This window comes from Anabas testudineus, chromosome 12, assembly GCF_900324465.2.
Source record: "Anabas testudineus chromosome 12, fAnaTes1.2, whole genome shotgun sequence".
NCBI classification, from domain to species: domain Eukaryota; kingdom Metazoa; phylum Chordata; class Actinopteri; order Anabantiformes; family Anabantidae; genus Anabas; species Anabas testudineus.
Window position 1 is genome coordinate 4561689 of NC_046621.1, and position 15812 is coordinate 4577500.

At 41.4% G+C, this 15812-nt stretch overlaps 1 protein-coding gene across 11 annotated transcripts in view; it reads right to left on the minus strand.

The window, feature by feature from the left end:
• The window catches only part of LOC113159542 (formin-binding protein 1), a 46794-nt gene that overhangs the window by 9136 nt on the left and 21846 nt on the right, over positions 1-15812 (minus strand). For 6 of the 11 annotated variants that reach the window (XM_026356284.1, XM_026356283.1, XM_026356286.1 and 3 more), the window contains exons 5-10: positions 14066-14128; positions 12711-12815; positions 8490-8618; positions 7839-7985; positions 5733-5924; positions 4050-4238 (exon numbers count right to left, since the gene is read on the minus strand). In XM_026356284.1, coding sequence (XP_026212069.1) covers positions 4050-4238; positions 5733-5924; positions 7839-7985; positions 8490-8618; positions 12711-12815; positions 14066-14128 — 825 coding nt within the window. The remainder of the gene's footprint in view (positions 1-4049; positions 4239-5732; positions 5925-7838; positions 7986-8489; positions 8619-12710; positions 12816-14065; positions 14129-15812) is intronic. The other 5 variants (XM_026356291.1, XM_026356292.1, XM_026356293.1 and 2 more) reach the window with 2 other exon arrangements.

The following is a 15812-nucleotide window of genomic DNA, read 5'->3' on the forward strand; positions in this document are numbered from 1 at the left end:
TACTGTGCACACACAAGCTGGAGAGACACTATCAAAAGTCGTTGCCAATAAATAAAATCAACACATCCAGATCTGTGTAAATCCACTTTGAATTAAAGTAGCTCGATGAATGTAGCAAACAAGAGAAAACTTAAACTCAAAAGGAAGTGGAGTGAAAAAAAATGCAAACGTGTTTGTAATGTGTTTATTTAGATCATTTGCACAGTGATTCTTCAGAGGATGTGGTTAAGCTATAACTAGTCTGCTAGTAGCGAGCAGATGACTTGTAATCCTGTCACAGGGTCACAGGCTGGTGCACAAAGAAGCTTTTCTGAGTTCAGTCCACTAATCAAGTCATCCACCTGCAATGGTGTGTTACAGTCGTCACTATGACACCTTATGATTCTGCTCCTCACTACAAAACTACTCGTTCATTTCTTATGTGTGAAGTTTCACTTTCAAATCAACTTTCTGTTGAAGCATTAGCTTCATAAACCTAAGATCCGGTTAGGATGCTACTGTATTTCTAGTCTAGCTTTTTCATGCAATTTAAAAAAATAAGAGAACCTTTTAATGTAAGTTAAACCTGAAAGCTCCAGATCTCTTTAGATACACGTAGATATTGTGTGCAATGCAGAGACAGAGGTGGTTGCACACATTCTGTGACATGTTTTGAAGTGATTGTACATCTGTTAATAATAATACAACCACATTACCTGATACAGTGTGTGTGTAAGAACATCACAGTATTAAGCCATTTTCAACTTAAAAAAAGAAAAATCACTTTCCATGCATTTACATCGTCTTGTCAATGTGGCAGTAAATTCTTTTTATTGCATGATTTCTCTGATGCACCTCATCTACCAGCAGCAGTAGTGTGTCTTTCCTGCACATGTTTGGTTTCCTTTTACCTTATCACTGATTGAAATGTAGGTACTTTTTATAAGACTCAACAGTGCTGTTGGGTAAATCTGTCTCTCGCTGGCTACTTTTGTTCACATCATACATATAGTATGATAAATCAACTATGGGAGAGCTGCATTTGCTCATTTACTTCCAAAATACAGGCTCTAGTTCATTAATCTACTCATTCCAACCACCCAGACAGACATAGATATACAAGTATAGCACGATCCTCACAGACAGGTAACATTGCTGCAACATGGCACACCAGCACAAAGAAAGCACTGGAGGGGTGAATTCTGGGTACTTTGGAGTAAGCCCAGATCCAAAGCGTGACCAGCACCTCTCCCAATGGCATGTCTGCCTGACAGGGACATTTAATTCAAGGAGTGGATTATTCCTGGGTGGTATGAAAAGCATCTCCTCACCCATAATACCCCACATCCTTCGGTGCTCGTTACACTTTGTGAATTGACCCCTGGTTGATGCTCAGTGAGGAAGCCCTCAAACAGCTGCAGGACACAGCAGCACAGCAATAAACCTCAAGCTGATGTGCGACATGCGGCCACTCGTCCCAGTTTAACGGGTTGCTAGACACAGAGCCAGGCACAGACACAAGCCCCCTCTATGAGGATATTTTGTCCCATTAATCACCACAAATAATCTCCTCATAGAGACTGAATGTGTCACACGACAAATGATTATTAATGAGGCTACTGCCTGTGTCCCACACGGCTCTTACTAATCACACACATCCGCACATATTCTCTGTTCATTCATGTGTTGTTTCGACCATACAGCTTCCCACGCTCCCAAAAACACAAACACACCTCTGGTACTCACTGACACCTGTCACACACACTTACAACATATTGCCTGGCTTCGAAAGCATATGTGGGTCGGCCCAGAGTCCTCTTCATAAGCTCTTTGTGACAAATGAGCGAGCGCGGCGATTGCTGCTGTAGTGGTCGTCAGAAAGGATAGAGCTTTGTCAACGAGAACTCAGAAAACAGCACTGATGTCTTAAAGCTCTTATAATGTCTTAATTTATCTCCCAAAATACATATGCTTTCTCTGTTTACTACCAAACAACACACATACACGCGCACATACAGCATGACTGTGGATGGATTACACAGCTGATATGCACCACAGAATGGGCCTCCTGCAGGGGCAGACATCCCTCTGCTGTGCAGGGAAACACAACACCCCACCTCCACTGGCACAACTACCCTAATCCCTAACGTCACACTGTGTTCTCCTTGCAGGTGGTAGGAGAGAAATGAAATTAGATTTTCTTGATTGTCCTGCAGCAGTGTCACAGTTTTTAGTTTTGCCTGTGCTTTTTTAAATCTATCTAAACAAAACAGTGTTTCCACAGTGTTCACCACTTTAAGACTTTTGCCACATAAAGTGTATTTAAGTAAAAGTATTTTTAAGATGGAAAATCAGTCAGTAAAATATACGACCCCTGGAAATTAAAAAGATGACTTCTGGGCTTATACTACAAATCAGGAGAGCTTTGGCCCTTCTGCTGTGCATCTAAGGCCTCGTTGAAGAAACTCAATTCATCTTTAGACCTGCAGATAAACTGGAATCTATCTTCACTATGATGCTAGTGATAAAGGCTTAGTGCTAGTTAGCTTGGTTTGACCAGACTATGAAAGAGCTGAGGAGCTGCCCTGACTCTGTTCAGAGCATCTGTTCAGAGGCATTAGCCCAAAAACAGTGTGCCAGTGAGGCATTGGAGCCGGTGTCCCTAACGGACCTATTCTTGGATTAACAAAGTACCTTCTGTCACAGTTTGCACCTAAAATAAAATTATATATTTATCCAGAAAAGCAAATATTTTGTTAATAAAAACATTCTAAAACAAACAACATCTATATACATAAAAAACACAAACAGGTGACATGTAAAGGAGAACAAACTAATTCAATATCCTGTCTTTATGGAGAAGATAACTCATTAATCTCGGTGAAGTTTGATTCTGAGCTTTCTGCTCTAGTCTCATAGCGTCCAAACCTTCATTTGACCTTATACTTATCGGTGCCTAGCTGAAAACAATGCTTCTGATTTAACACATGTTTCATTGCTCTTTTCAAGAGCTGTTGCAGCACTTCCGCTTTGAGAAATGTGCACTTCCTGTTAGATCTGTCCTGCCCTAGAAAAAACACACGCTTCCCTTTTTGCTCCTGGCCTTCAGTCATTTCCCTTCACATAATCTCACACGCTACACTCTACTTCATATTGTTCTTTGGCCTTTTCATGTCATGTTAGCACCAATTCATGCCAGTGTTTTTATTTTGAGCAAGTTCTGCCCTTTCAAAATATTAGCGTCTACGAAAGCTATTTTTGTGAGATCCGGAAGGGACACGTGAGTTACCACCCATTCCTGAGGTCAGGGAGAGATGAAGGTTGAAGTACAATCGGGAGGGCATACTATGACCTGCCCTAGAAACTGTGGCCTTACTCCGTTTCAACACAAATGGACTTTAGGATGAGAACTGGTGATGACATCCACCAGGACACCAGGGCTGGTGCTGATAAGTCCACCCTCCAGAGAGGCTTCTAAAATTACTCTGGCCATCTCCCTCTACACCGAGTGACTCAGGCCGGGCTGCTGCTGTATCCATAACTGTTGTTGTTGTTGTCTTCCTTGTACCACATGCAAACACAAAAACAATCTGCCTCCAGCACAGAGTGCAGGGAAGTGAGCAGGGAGCAACTGCAGTCTCCATGCTATGCTGGCAACACCGCTGAGGTGTCTTGCTAATTTCTATCAAAGGGGAGGGGGGGGAGGGTCGGACTGTCATTGTGAACGCAGTTAATATGAAGAATGAAGGGACAAGATGGTGAGTCAGACAAGTACCATGGATTCATAGTTATGCACTACAAAAGCATGCTAGAGAAGCAAAACCCCCGAGCACTGTATGAGTGATTTAATTTCTGAGGTCTTTTAAAAGAGTGCAAATTCTGAATGCAGTTCTGAATAGCATTATGTCAAAATGCATACAGATGAATTCTTAATGGCAAATGTGATAAGGTTTAATCACGATTTAATCACCTTCATATGACTTCACCCATACAGTGCAGCAGGTACAGAGCTCTGATACAGGTGTAGACACACACACACACATGCACAAAGCTTGCTGACACACACTTACCCCTCGCCTCAGGCTCCGGAGGCAGTGCATTTTGGGTTTGGAGGTCATGAAGTCGTTGAGGCGGTGGGAGAGGGGCTCCTTGTGCTGCTTGGGAGACTGGGGGTCGTTGGGAACAGCAGAGGGTGAGGGCGGGGATGAGGCTGGGGGGGCAGGTGGGGGCTGGTGGGGGGACGTTAACAGGGACATAAGCTACCAGTAAGAGAGGGAGCCATGACGGAGAGGAGGAGGAAAAACGTGGGAAAACAAGAAGAAGAAGAAGAAGAAGGGGGCGAGAATCCAACGAAAAAGACAAAGGAGGAAAAGGAGGAGGGAACACAAAACGAAACAAATAAGCCTCCTACAAATATTGAAAAATAAACAGAAAACCAAACGAGAACGCAAGGGACAACAGAACGAACGTCAAACCTAGAGTATCAGTCGTTTAAAAAAACGCACATAAAACATAAAAACAGTTAAAAAGAAGTGAGTAGGGAACGCAACACGTGTTGAAGCAAGCGGCTGCAACAAACCAAACAGCACAGAGTTCCAGTCAAAGCGCATGCAAGCTTCCAGTTAAAGATTCCTCTCTTTTTAATTTCCCAAACTCATCACATGCCAGCTAGGGCGAGAAATCCACCACATCACCGAGGACATTTGAGGTCATCATCAGAGAAATCTAATTTGTTATTACTGCCCTGAAACATCTGACTGGAGAGTTCATCAACCGGTTTAGGAGTTAGAAAATGAAGCAGTGACAAGTTCGAAGATACCAAACAATGCGCATGCATGCGAGTGATTCAGAAATCCATCTTTCCATAATAAAGAAACAGAGAAATCCCTAAAAACCTCTGCTCTCTGATGTCGACTGTGCTCTGAAACACTTTCTACAGTGAACAAATCAAGCACAGGTGAGATATATACTGTTCTGACTGCCTAACACTTTAAACAGTGTATTTAAAAAAGCTTTCTATCCAAATACAGTGAGTGTGTTGATGGGAGTTCCCATCTAGCATCTCCACACATTTGCTTCCAGCCTTTCAGACAGACACCCGATTACTCACTCATGCTCTGGTTATATTCAATACCAACAGTGCCACCAGCCCATAAGTCAGTCACAGATCAGTTTTGTTGTTCAGAAGCAGGAAACTGGAGGAGGCTACTCAAGGCTGATCACCAGTCACCAATGGAAAAACGATGAAGGGAGACTGTTATTTCAGAACAAATTAAGATGTGCCAGATGAGTTCGTCCACAGGATGAAGGTAGAAATGCATTAGTGTGTGTTACAGAAGAGAGGCTCCAAAATCAGTGAGAGTGATTGTCAAGGAGGAGGAATCGGGTGGCAAATAATAACAACAAAAATGGCAAATACAATAAAGAACTAGCAACACATTTTTTTTAGCTTAATAACAAAAGTCAAAGAATCTACATAAGAATAAAACTAAAATAAATTCACAGCCAGTACTAGTAATGTAAGAGATACTACAAATGTAACATTGACAACATACATTTGAGTATATTTCAGTGGCTATTGACAAAACCAATATAATGTAGAACAACCTTCCCTCCACCCAGCCCCAGAGTTTAAGGTGACCCCAATTGAGAAGGAGTGTGTATTCAAAATAAAATGCACTAAGACCAGCGAGGCTTCGCTGTGTGTTCAGGTGTAATTGGGACTTTTTATTACATGTGAATTCATGTGTTACCTTGTTCTTGTTCTTAATGAAAGGCCACAGTTTGCCCTTGCTCTTGCCAGTAGGCTTCTCCTTTGCCTCCCTGGTATTGGACAGGCTGGTCTCAGACGCTGTCCTCTTCATGGCCTGCCCATAGTCCTCAAATTCCACATCCCCTGGGGGCTCGAACCCAGACTTATAGGACTCCACCACCTGCTGCGAATCCTAGTGTGCGACATCGGTTGCAGCCATCAGTGACAGATTTATACTTGATACAATTTTCCCATCTTTTAAAAACTTTAAACACAAAGCAGTAAAAGGAAGAGGGCTCTCTGTTTAGACTGTCCAGCTAATCAGCAGGTCTGGAGATAAGATGCAACACAATAGTGGCCTGGTGACTCTGTGTTTACAGTAGGTTCTGCATGATAACAGTTCATGAGAATGTCATGAAAGGAGAGGAAAAGGGGCTGTCGTTACTCAGTTTGTGGGTCACAGAAGAAAGAGGAAAAGACCTAAATCTGTCAGGCAGGAATTATGACAGAACACTCAGGTTAGGGACACAGCCAGGCTCGTCACACACAGGAAGAAGTGCATTAGTCATGTGCACCGCCTATCTGCACTGATAAGGCCAGAGGGGCTGCTGGTTGCAGTTAGGTTCAGGGGTCAAAGATGTGCTGCTAGACATGGAGAAGGCAGAATAAAACACAGAGAGAGGGGAGATGCATGTGATATGTTATTTCCCTCGCTGTTGTTTATTCGAGCAGCCAGTCACAGGCTGGAGTCATCTCCCTGGAGCTGAGCCAAGAACACACACACACACACACATATACTATAAAGTCCCTTGGGGCAGTTTTGTTATTTGTCAGGCATGCAGCCAACATGTGACATCCTAATATATCACAGTTCTCATTTTCTCTTAAATCAGGCCTTCCATGCTGGTATCCACATAATAATATAATAATAAGTCATATTATAAAGTTCATCTCCAACTGCATATTAACTTGGGAGGTCATGTGTGAAAACATGTGAAAGTGTGAAAATAGAAAGGCTCTTAAAAGCTTTGATGAACAGACTAAACTTCTTATCTTTTCCAGAGATAGGCTAGATGCCTTCCAATCTCAATGCTAAACTAACTAGCTTCTTACACTAGCATCAATGTGTATGATAGAGAGGGATATTAATCTTTATCGGCTATCTTCCTGTCAGAAAGCAAAACATATATCCTCCCCTAAAATAGACAACAAAGTATTCCCTGGATATCAGCCATGTTTCCTCTGCAACTCCAATCCACAGTGAATTCTCAGAAGTGCTCTGTGTATTGGAAGTGGACTGTTCTTTGGAAGACGGCCTACACGCCCCAATAAATAAATCATGCATCACTCAGCGTTCCTCATTTTGAACCATTTTCAGCATTATATGGTTGATGCAGGTTGTAGTTGTAGGTTGTTGACAACTTTTTAAGGGGAAGCACCGTTGAGCTGGCGGGCAATAGTGTGCTCACTGATTAAGTCATGTGGAAATTCAGGGGGAATCCAGACATTTAGTGCTGAACTTTCATCCCACAAAAGTTTTTAAAAACAGTGTATTTACATTTTTTCCAGTATCTTTTGACTCTTGTATGTCTCATGTGTGTAAGTCCCAAAACCACTCTTTTATAAATTATACATAGAATATTAAAATTAGATTGCTTTAGCGTCAGACCCCCAGTCTCTAATGCTCTTCTGTACTTTTTTCAAAGAGCCACTGCTCGTAAAGAATAAACTGAATTTCCTGAGTAAAATCCCCTTTAAGGGGGAATACTCAGTGCACATTTAGGCAAAACAAAGCCTTTGGAGTATTTTATGGGGGAAATACAGCATGTGCTTGCAGCTCATCGATCTTTCTTACAATAAAAGGGAGGCCAACACATAAATTGAATCCTTTTGTTCAGCTACAGCGCTGCATTCCCACAGCACTTTGTTGTTCATAGGTGGGCTGTTTTTATTTTTATAAGCCGCCCCCCAAGTGGCAGTCCACCGGTACACTTGTTGCTTAAGTGAAAGCCTGTGTGGAGTGACTGACACGCCAGCTGAGTGAATGAGCTGCTCCACATGTTGGTGTGTTAGTACACGTACTTCATATCTTATTCTGAATACTCACAGTCTTGGGGTCGATGGATTCAGCGCCTTTTGTCATGCCGTCTAAACATTTTCCCACGATGGGCAGCACTTGGCGGTCCACATCTGCAAACGTCTTCATGCACACTCCTATCCTCTCAATTCTTCTCTCCTCCATGTCTTGAAGTTTCTACATCAAAACGCAGACATATTCATACTTAAACAGGTGTGATAGGATGAGGGCTGAGTGGGTAGGACTTAGTTGGAAAAAGAAAAACTGTGAGTTTGGTATTGAGCATCAAAGATCTGACAATCATCATATTTTCCATCCTTTTAAATGTTTGACCATGATTTCAAAAAGCACTACAGAAGTGAAAACCCAAATTTAAGTGGGTGTAATACACAAAAAAACTTGTACACAATACCTACAGTTCTCATAATGACAGCGCTTTACCGTCAGTGTTTCCCACAGGTTGAGATTTTATTTTTAGTAGTCAACCCAGAGGGGAGTGGGGGTGATGGGCTGCACACATGATTGAATTTATAAGCCAACTAATGATTACACATGAATGCACCAGACGTTTTTATCAGTACCGACACAGTTTTGACAGAAATTAAAATGAGATTCAATGTATAGAAAATACAAAGTGCAATTCTGAGCAAGGAAAATGTTGCGTGTGCCATTCTCATTTACCTGGAATATGTTGGGTATAATTGTATAGTAATGTTCATTCTGCTCCTGGTTGAACTTCTGCAGGTAGGAGGAGTAGTCGCCCTTACTGTCAGAAGCCATCTGGTGCCTCACCTGAGCTTGCTGTCGTGCCTGAAGAAACAAAACACACAAACATGCACATCACAGACATGCTCTCTTCAATAAACCTCTACGGGCTGATTTTACACAGAGATACACACACAAGGCCTCAGCTGACACATTTGTGCATACATGTGTTCATGCATGCACATGTACACACATAAACATAGAGCTTTTGGACGCACAGGTGCAAGTCGGGCAGCAGCAACAGCCTTTGGCATTAGACTAGACGTTGGCCAGAACAAACATATAAAAAGGGAGACAAGTCTGCATTGGGTGCAGAGTGAAGGGATTTGGATTTTGATTGCCCGCCCAGTCTGACCTATCTCTACTGTCAATAAAGTTGATTATATTAAGCTAGTTCAGTCTCAGGGAGCAAAGGCAGGCAGTCAGAAACACAGCAGGAGCGTCCTATTACAGATCCCCAGCAAACAGATGGAGATGAGATTATCTCAGCTAGACAGCATGTGGAGTGTGTGTGTGTGTGTGTGTGTGTGTGTGTGTGTGTGTGCGTGTGTGTGTGCGTGCATGTGCTGTATGTGTATTTCTGCAGCTAAGTACTTATATCTGTTTCCTCTTTCATACAGATCTGTCCACATTTAAATAGCAGTTTCGCTGGTTCATCTATAACGAGTCACCCTATGAACCCGTGATTTCAAGGTTTGGGTAAAACAATATCAGTTATAGAGCAGGATAGTAGAAAGAATGCAACCCTGGTCTGTCATAGTCCTCACAGAAATAATTAGAGGATTCCATCCAGATTTCACCCACACACAAATCTGAAGCAAGACCTGAGTCGCTCATACGCACTCAAACATATGGGTAAGCAATAGATGACATAATAGCAGAAAAAAATAGACACGAGAGCCAGGACACTTGTAAGACACAGGTGCACTATTTCCAGCACATGAGGGATGATAACACTTCCATGGAAAATAAGAGTCACATAAACAAAGTGAAATCTAGAAGCTTTAAAAAAAGCACATGTGAAAGTCCAGCTTTTAAAGTCTGTGTGCAAGCATGTGAGCATGCTTTTATGGGCTTTGTGCTATCGTGGTGTACAAAAAAGCAGCGTGCTAAATGTGCTGAGAAATGACGGAGTTAACAACATCGCCATGGTAACCTGGCGGATAACGAAACCTCGAAACAAGCTGCTGCGCCTGCAGCCACATCACATCCTGTTGTCACTTTCTGGAAATTACCGGGTTAGCTGTTACTGACACCTCTGGGTAGTATATTTAGTTTGCATCTATAGGTAAATGTATTTGTCTATCTCTCTGTATAATCATGATGGGGGGGTACAAATACAACGACAATGAGCAACAAGAAGCTGTTGTCACAACATATTGAGGATTTCTTTCCACTCATTTTTCCAATGTCACACATATAAACCTCAGGATGAGGAAGTGTTCAGCAGAAGACAGCGAGGCAAGCCACTGATTATGTTCAGACAAAACAGGGCGTGTTAACGGTGACCTCGTTGAGGCCGTGTGTCAGAGTCTGGAGAAGAGTGGGTGAGCATCAAGACACAAGTCAGGACAGTGTGTGTTCCCACAGATACTGTACAACAGGCTCCATGTCCTCTGGACCTACCTTGTGGGAACTTCGCTTCAAGGCATGGCATAAAATAAATATACAAACACACACACACACAAACAAGAGAAGGTTTGTTAGCTGTTTCCAGCTAAACAAAAAGTTGCCATAGATGCACTTCCTGGACCACCAGGTCAATCGACTCTCAAAAAAGGAAGTTGGTATCCGGGTGACAAAACACAGTAACCGCTAACATACCGGTAATGCAAACTGTATTCCAGACAGTAGGGCATCTGATTATTTTTGTAATGCTTTGTGACTGAGGATCTCCACAACAGTCTGTGAGTGTGTGTGTGTGTGTGTGTGTGTGAGGGGGTCCCTCAAAACGCTTCAAGAGTCTTTGTGGATATCTGGGTTGCACATCCAAACCCCAAATTGAGGGATTTGTTTGCCAGAGGAGAAGAGGGAACAGTTAGAGGTTTGTTACGGCTGCACAGAAAACCACAATACCTCAGCTCAGCAAACAGCAACTCTTTTGCATTAGAGGGAGACATCACTGTAGAAGCAAAAGCTGCTGCTGGAATTTAATTTGTCAGAATATATCTTTGTCAAGCAGTAGTCAGTGTCCACTTTATTGTTGGTGACAAGTTGTTGGGAAAGTTAAACAATATAATTTCTTTATTAGTAACATCGAATCAGAAGGTCTCCTTGAGTACTAATACTAACGTACACAAATGTAGATGAAGACAAACAACTATGCCTACAAATGAATGTATTAACTCTACGTTTCTCTTTTTTTCTCTACATCTGTTCTGCTTATCTACATTTACAAGGTGGTGACATACGAGCACCTTTGTAACTATAGATACACTTTGTTCTGAAATGAAGAACTCTTAAAAACCACAGTCACATAACACTGAAAGACAATATAAAAATAAAACACAAGCTACCTTTATCTTTTTTCATATATCTACTCATCCACTTACTTCTTCTAAAACGTAGTTACAAAATCATAGCTGATCACAGCTGACAGAATCAATATCAAAAAAATGTTTTAATATAAATTAAAAAAATGTAAAAAGACTTACACTTAAAAACATAAAACAAATGTAAGGACAAAGCTAAACAGAGCTGAGTGCATTTAAAACAACCACACAACTTTAATGGATATAAAGGTACATGATAATGCTTGCATGCTTGAGAAATATGAAAGATTTGATGCATGTTGCCTTAAGAAACTGATGGTTCTGATTCCATTGCATAGAATCAGTTTCATTTATTTCACTACAGCATAAAAAACTAACTTGCAAAGATCCTTTAGATAAAGCATTAAACCACTGAGTTTGAGATAAATTTCAAATACTTGTCTGAATTTGTTTCTTTGCAAAATCTTAAGGTAAGTGCAAAACTACTGTGTCCAGTAATCAGATGGTCAGAATAAGAGCCAGCTGATGCAATGTATCGTACAAAGAAAAAAATCTAAATGAGGGACAGAGTAAAGAATATAAACAATGTTCAGAAGAACACATTTAGTACACATTTAGAATTGAGAAGGTTTTCTAAGTATCCAACATACTGAAGACCTCTTTACATTGATACTAACTAAATGGGAACAAAAGATAAAGTATTATTTCACTTCCTTCTCCTGGATTCTGTGTAATGCATGAGTAGTTTATCGTTCAATAAAAGGAATAACTGTGATCAGAAACAATACAACTCTTGTGTCAAGAAGTTTTTTCTTTTTTTTTTTCTTGAGCTGCTGTGCCGGGTCTTTCCAGTTGAGTTCAGTGTTAAGCTAAGCCTATTGTAGCTCTTTGGCTGTATGTCCAGAGTGCAGAAAGGCTTTTTATTCCAGCCTATATTTGCATAATAATTGGGTCTGAACTGTGTCGACTCTGAGCCTGAGCTCTGCTCCAACAGCTGATCAAGCAGCAGGAGCACTCGCTGCTGACCCATGATGCCTTGCGGGCGTGGGAGCTGTGTGGGTTAAAGACTGAGATTTTTAGGGCTAGTTTAATTAGTTATGACAACAGGAAATGACATCAGCTTTAGGCCCATGGGGCTCTGGTTTACAAGTCCTGAGAATCGGATGACTGTTGCATGTGATTTATTAATGCATAATCACAGCAAACTACACATTTGGACCCCCTAATTATAAAAACGTAAAAGAAAAACAACTCATAAGTTGTAATCCACAACACACAAACACACACAAGCGCCACCTATTTATGGCTGAGGCCCAAACAGCACAGCAGAGTTTGTAGCTGCTCTACAGAAATGAGAACTCTGGGTTGCTATCAGCTTTGTTTAGCAGCAGATCACTGTGCTGCTGAGACAATACTAGCTTTTACACACAGTCTTACTTCATCTTTGCTGTTTTTTAGAGCTCAATAGAACGAGGAGTCAGGGTTGGAGGACATGGACTGGGAAAAGAAGTGTAAAAGAAAGCCTTCGAGTAAAGTGTGGTGGGAGAGTGCAGAAGGCCAGGCAATCTTCAGGGACGGTGTGTGATAAACATGGAGCAAGCTTGTGTGATTGGTGGCTGCTGCACAGGAGTGGGATGACACATACCTTTTCCACGTCAGCCTTAGTCACGTTAATGTCAGCGTCCATCTTCTCAAAGTATTGCTGTGCTCTGTCTGCCTCTTTACAGTCCCGCTCAAATTTTCTTTTAGACTGGCAAAGACAAAAAGTGAAGTTTAACATGAGTTTAACAAAAGTTTAACATGATCACAGATCAGTAATTTCCTGCCAAGGGCGAAAACAGTATATAATGTGACCTTTTTAATGAGCCTAATAATGGACGTCATAAAATATACATATACGTCATATACATTTTAGGCCCAGGATTGTGTGCAACAGAGGTCATTTTATGACAGGGATACAGCAATGGGGTCTGCAGCCTGCAGATTAAACAAATGTTCATAGTGGTCATTTGTGTACAGAAAAACAACCATTCATCCAACCCTCTTCTGACCCCTCTAACCGAACAATTAGTGTTTGTTGGGCCAGCGTGCACTGTGAACTATGCCTATCTGCCTCACACACAATGGGATCATTGAACACACAGAGAAGTTTGAGGAGGACAGGGCAGTTATGAATGTCTCTCACACTCGTTCTCTCCCCCGTCAAAGGGGCCTGGCAGAGATAAGAGGTGGTGTTCTGTGCAAATCTCTCTCACTTAGCTCCTTCTCTAAAACAAATAAAACAGTCGTGGGCCTGCTGCTAGTTTTTCAGCAAAGGTACATTTTTTAGTAATGTGAAACAGTTCATCTAAATCTGATCTAACACTGTTCCACTGATATTTGTTCCATGAGTTTTTATATATATGAAGTAGCATTGTCTGTTAGCTAGTTAAGAACCTTACATATCATACACTCTTAACATTAGCCTCCATTGTGCAATAGGACAGCTGTACATCCTTACTGTAACTCCCTTTAATAAGAGACTCCTCTGTTTACTCATACAGTATATTCCAAGTGGGTTTGAGCCTTCTCCACTTCAAATAAATGCTGTCTGAGATAGAACAGGGTGTTCCTCAGGTGTCTGTGTTTGGACCTTTCCTAAAGTTTTCTTTTTTTAGTTAGAGTTTTACAGCTTTCCTCACTGTTGGATAATCATGCAACCCTACAGCATGTGCTTTTGTATCATGTGGTGCAGACAGGAAGATATTTTCTGCTGGTCATCTAATTTTTAAGTTCAACTAGCAGAGAGTGATAACAGACCTAAACCGTCATCTTTGAGTTTTAGTTATTCATACCGTATAATTTCCACCTATTGAAAGTTAAGCCAAGTAAATTTAACAAACAATTCAGAAGGATTACATTTAATAAGCAGATTTGATAATAAACCCCAACCCTAAAACAAACAGATATGAATCGTGTAGATACTGGTAAACCGTTCTGCACATTATCGGGTTCACTTACCGATTCCAGCTGTTTCCACGAGCTCTCGATGTGCTGCTGTGCTTTACGCCCATCGTGGAAGTGCTGTCAGGGGTAAAGTAAAAATGTTATTATTATCTCACTATTCATAAGCCTGGGAGATTTAAAAGCAGGTGAATCTGACCTTGACATAGTAGGACTAATAAATTAGAAGCTTTCAGAATAAGGGTCTCAACTATACCATTACAACTATAAATATTACTCACACGTGACAAAAAATATTATTATCAACTGAGAAATAGGGCATCCTCAAATAGGTACGAGGTACCAGCGACCACCATGAGACCAATAACAAAACAGATGCTGCTTTGCAAAGCTGCAAAGTCACATGTCCTGAACGGAGCACACTGCCAACGGCAAGGTTTTGTTATTAAATAAAAATGTCCTTTTCGCTCTCATTCGGGGTCACCATGCAGATATTTAAGCCACAATGATATCATGTCAGGGACAGAGGATATTGAACATCTGACAGTTACAGCTGATAAAATAAAAACAGGGGACTAGGATAAGAATCAGATAAAGATTGGTTCATAAAAATAAGAATGGCTGCACATTAAAAGGGGGGTATACAGTAAACATGCCACAAAGATAAATATGGAAGAAGGAGTTGGATTATGTAATCTAGGTGGAGAGGGACATGCAGGGTGGTGTGGCATACTGAACAAGACCAGGAGGCAGCTGCTGATCTTAACTCACACTACACATATGCTGTGTTTTTGTGAAAGGCCTTACTTGGCCCATCTCGTTAGAGGAGACCACAGGACTTGGCCTGGAAGCAGAGCACATCTCTCTGTGTGGATCACAGCCAGATCCTCAGCAAGTAAAAACACAAAGCACCAATTCTGAATCTTTGTTGTCCTTATAATGGTTTGTAATTACTTATAAAGAACACAAATGATTCACCCATTGCACGCATCTTATTCTGCTGGAGAATCCAAAAAGAATCAAATTAAAATGAAAATGACAAAGACTTGACTATCAATGAGGTCTCCCTGGTTACGCAGCATGCAGAAGCTAGACTTAGTATCTGAGCTGAATATCGATGCCGCCATTCAGTAATGGGCCCAGACCATTTTAAAGAACAGAGCAGTCGCTTTTACTTCACTGGGATTTCACTGCTTGAACAACACGGGGAAGTCTCCAGTGTTTCTGCGTATTAACTCACACAAGCAAGAGATGTGAAAATTGAGACTAACGCAGGACGCCTACAGGTTAATTTCACCTGAGCAACACAGGACATGGGAGCAGTTAGTGAGAATGTGCCCTGGTTTACCTCAGGCAGTAGCACTTCTCATTTCCCAAAGAGGGAAGCTGATTAAAATAGGGAAGTGCACCAGTGTTTCAGAGGAAGTATTTGAGCTCTAACAGAAAACGGGACATTGTGGAGCCACGTAGGTCCCGTTGAACCATTGTACAGTATAATCAGGTGTTTTGTTCTGCAATTGCTGTTAAGACCCTGATGTTCAAATTCCTCTTACTGAAGAACAATCTTTCTAAAGTCTTAATAAGTGATGACGAGATGCAGTGAAGGTACCATAAAGCCTTTTCACGGCGCTCATCAACAGATTAGGTGAGATCACTGTTACTGTGGAGCATTCGTGCAACCAAATATTCGTCTCCATAACAACATGTCTGAAAAACAGCCAGTATCTGATGCTGTCTGCGTCAACAAATCTTCCATCACTGAGAAGATAAACAAAGTGACACTCTTCCCCAAACACCTCGATCA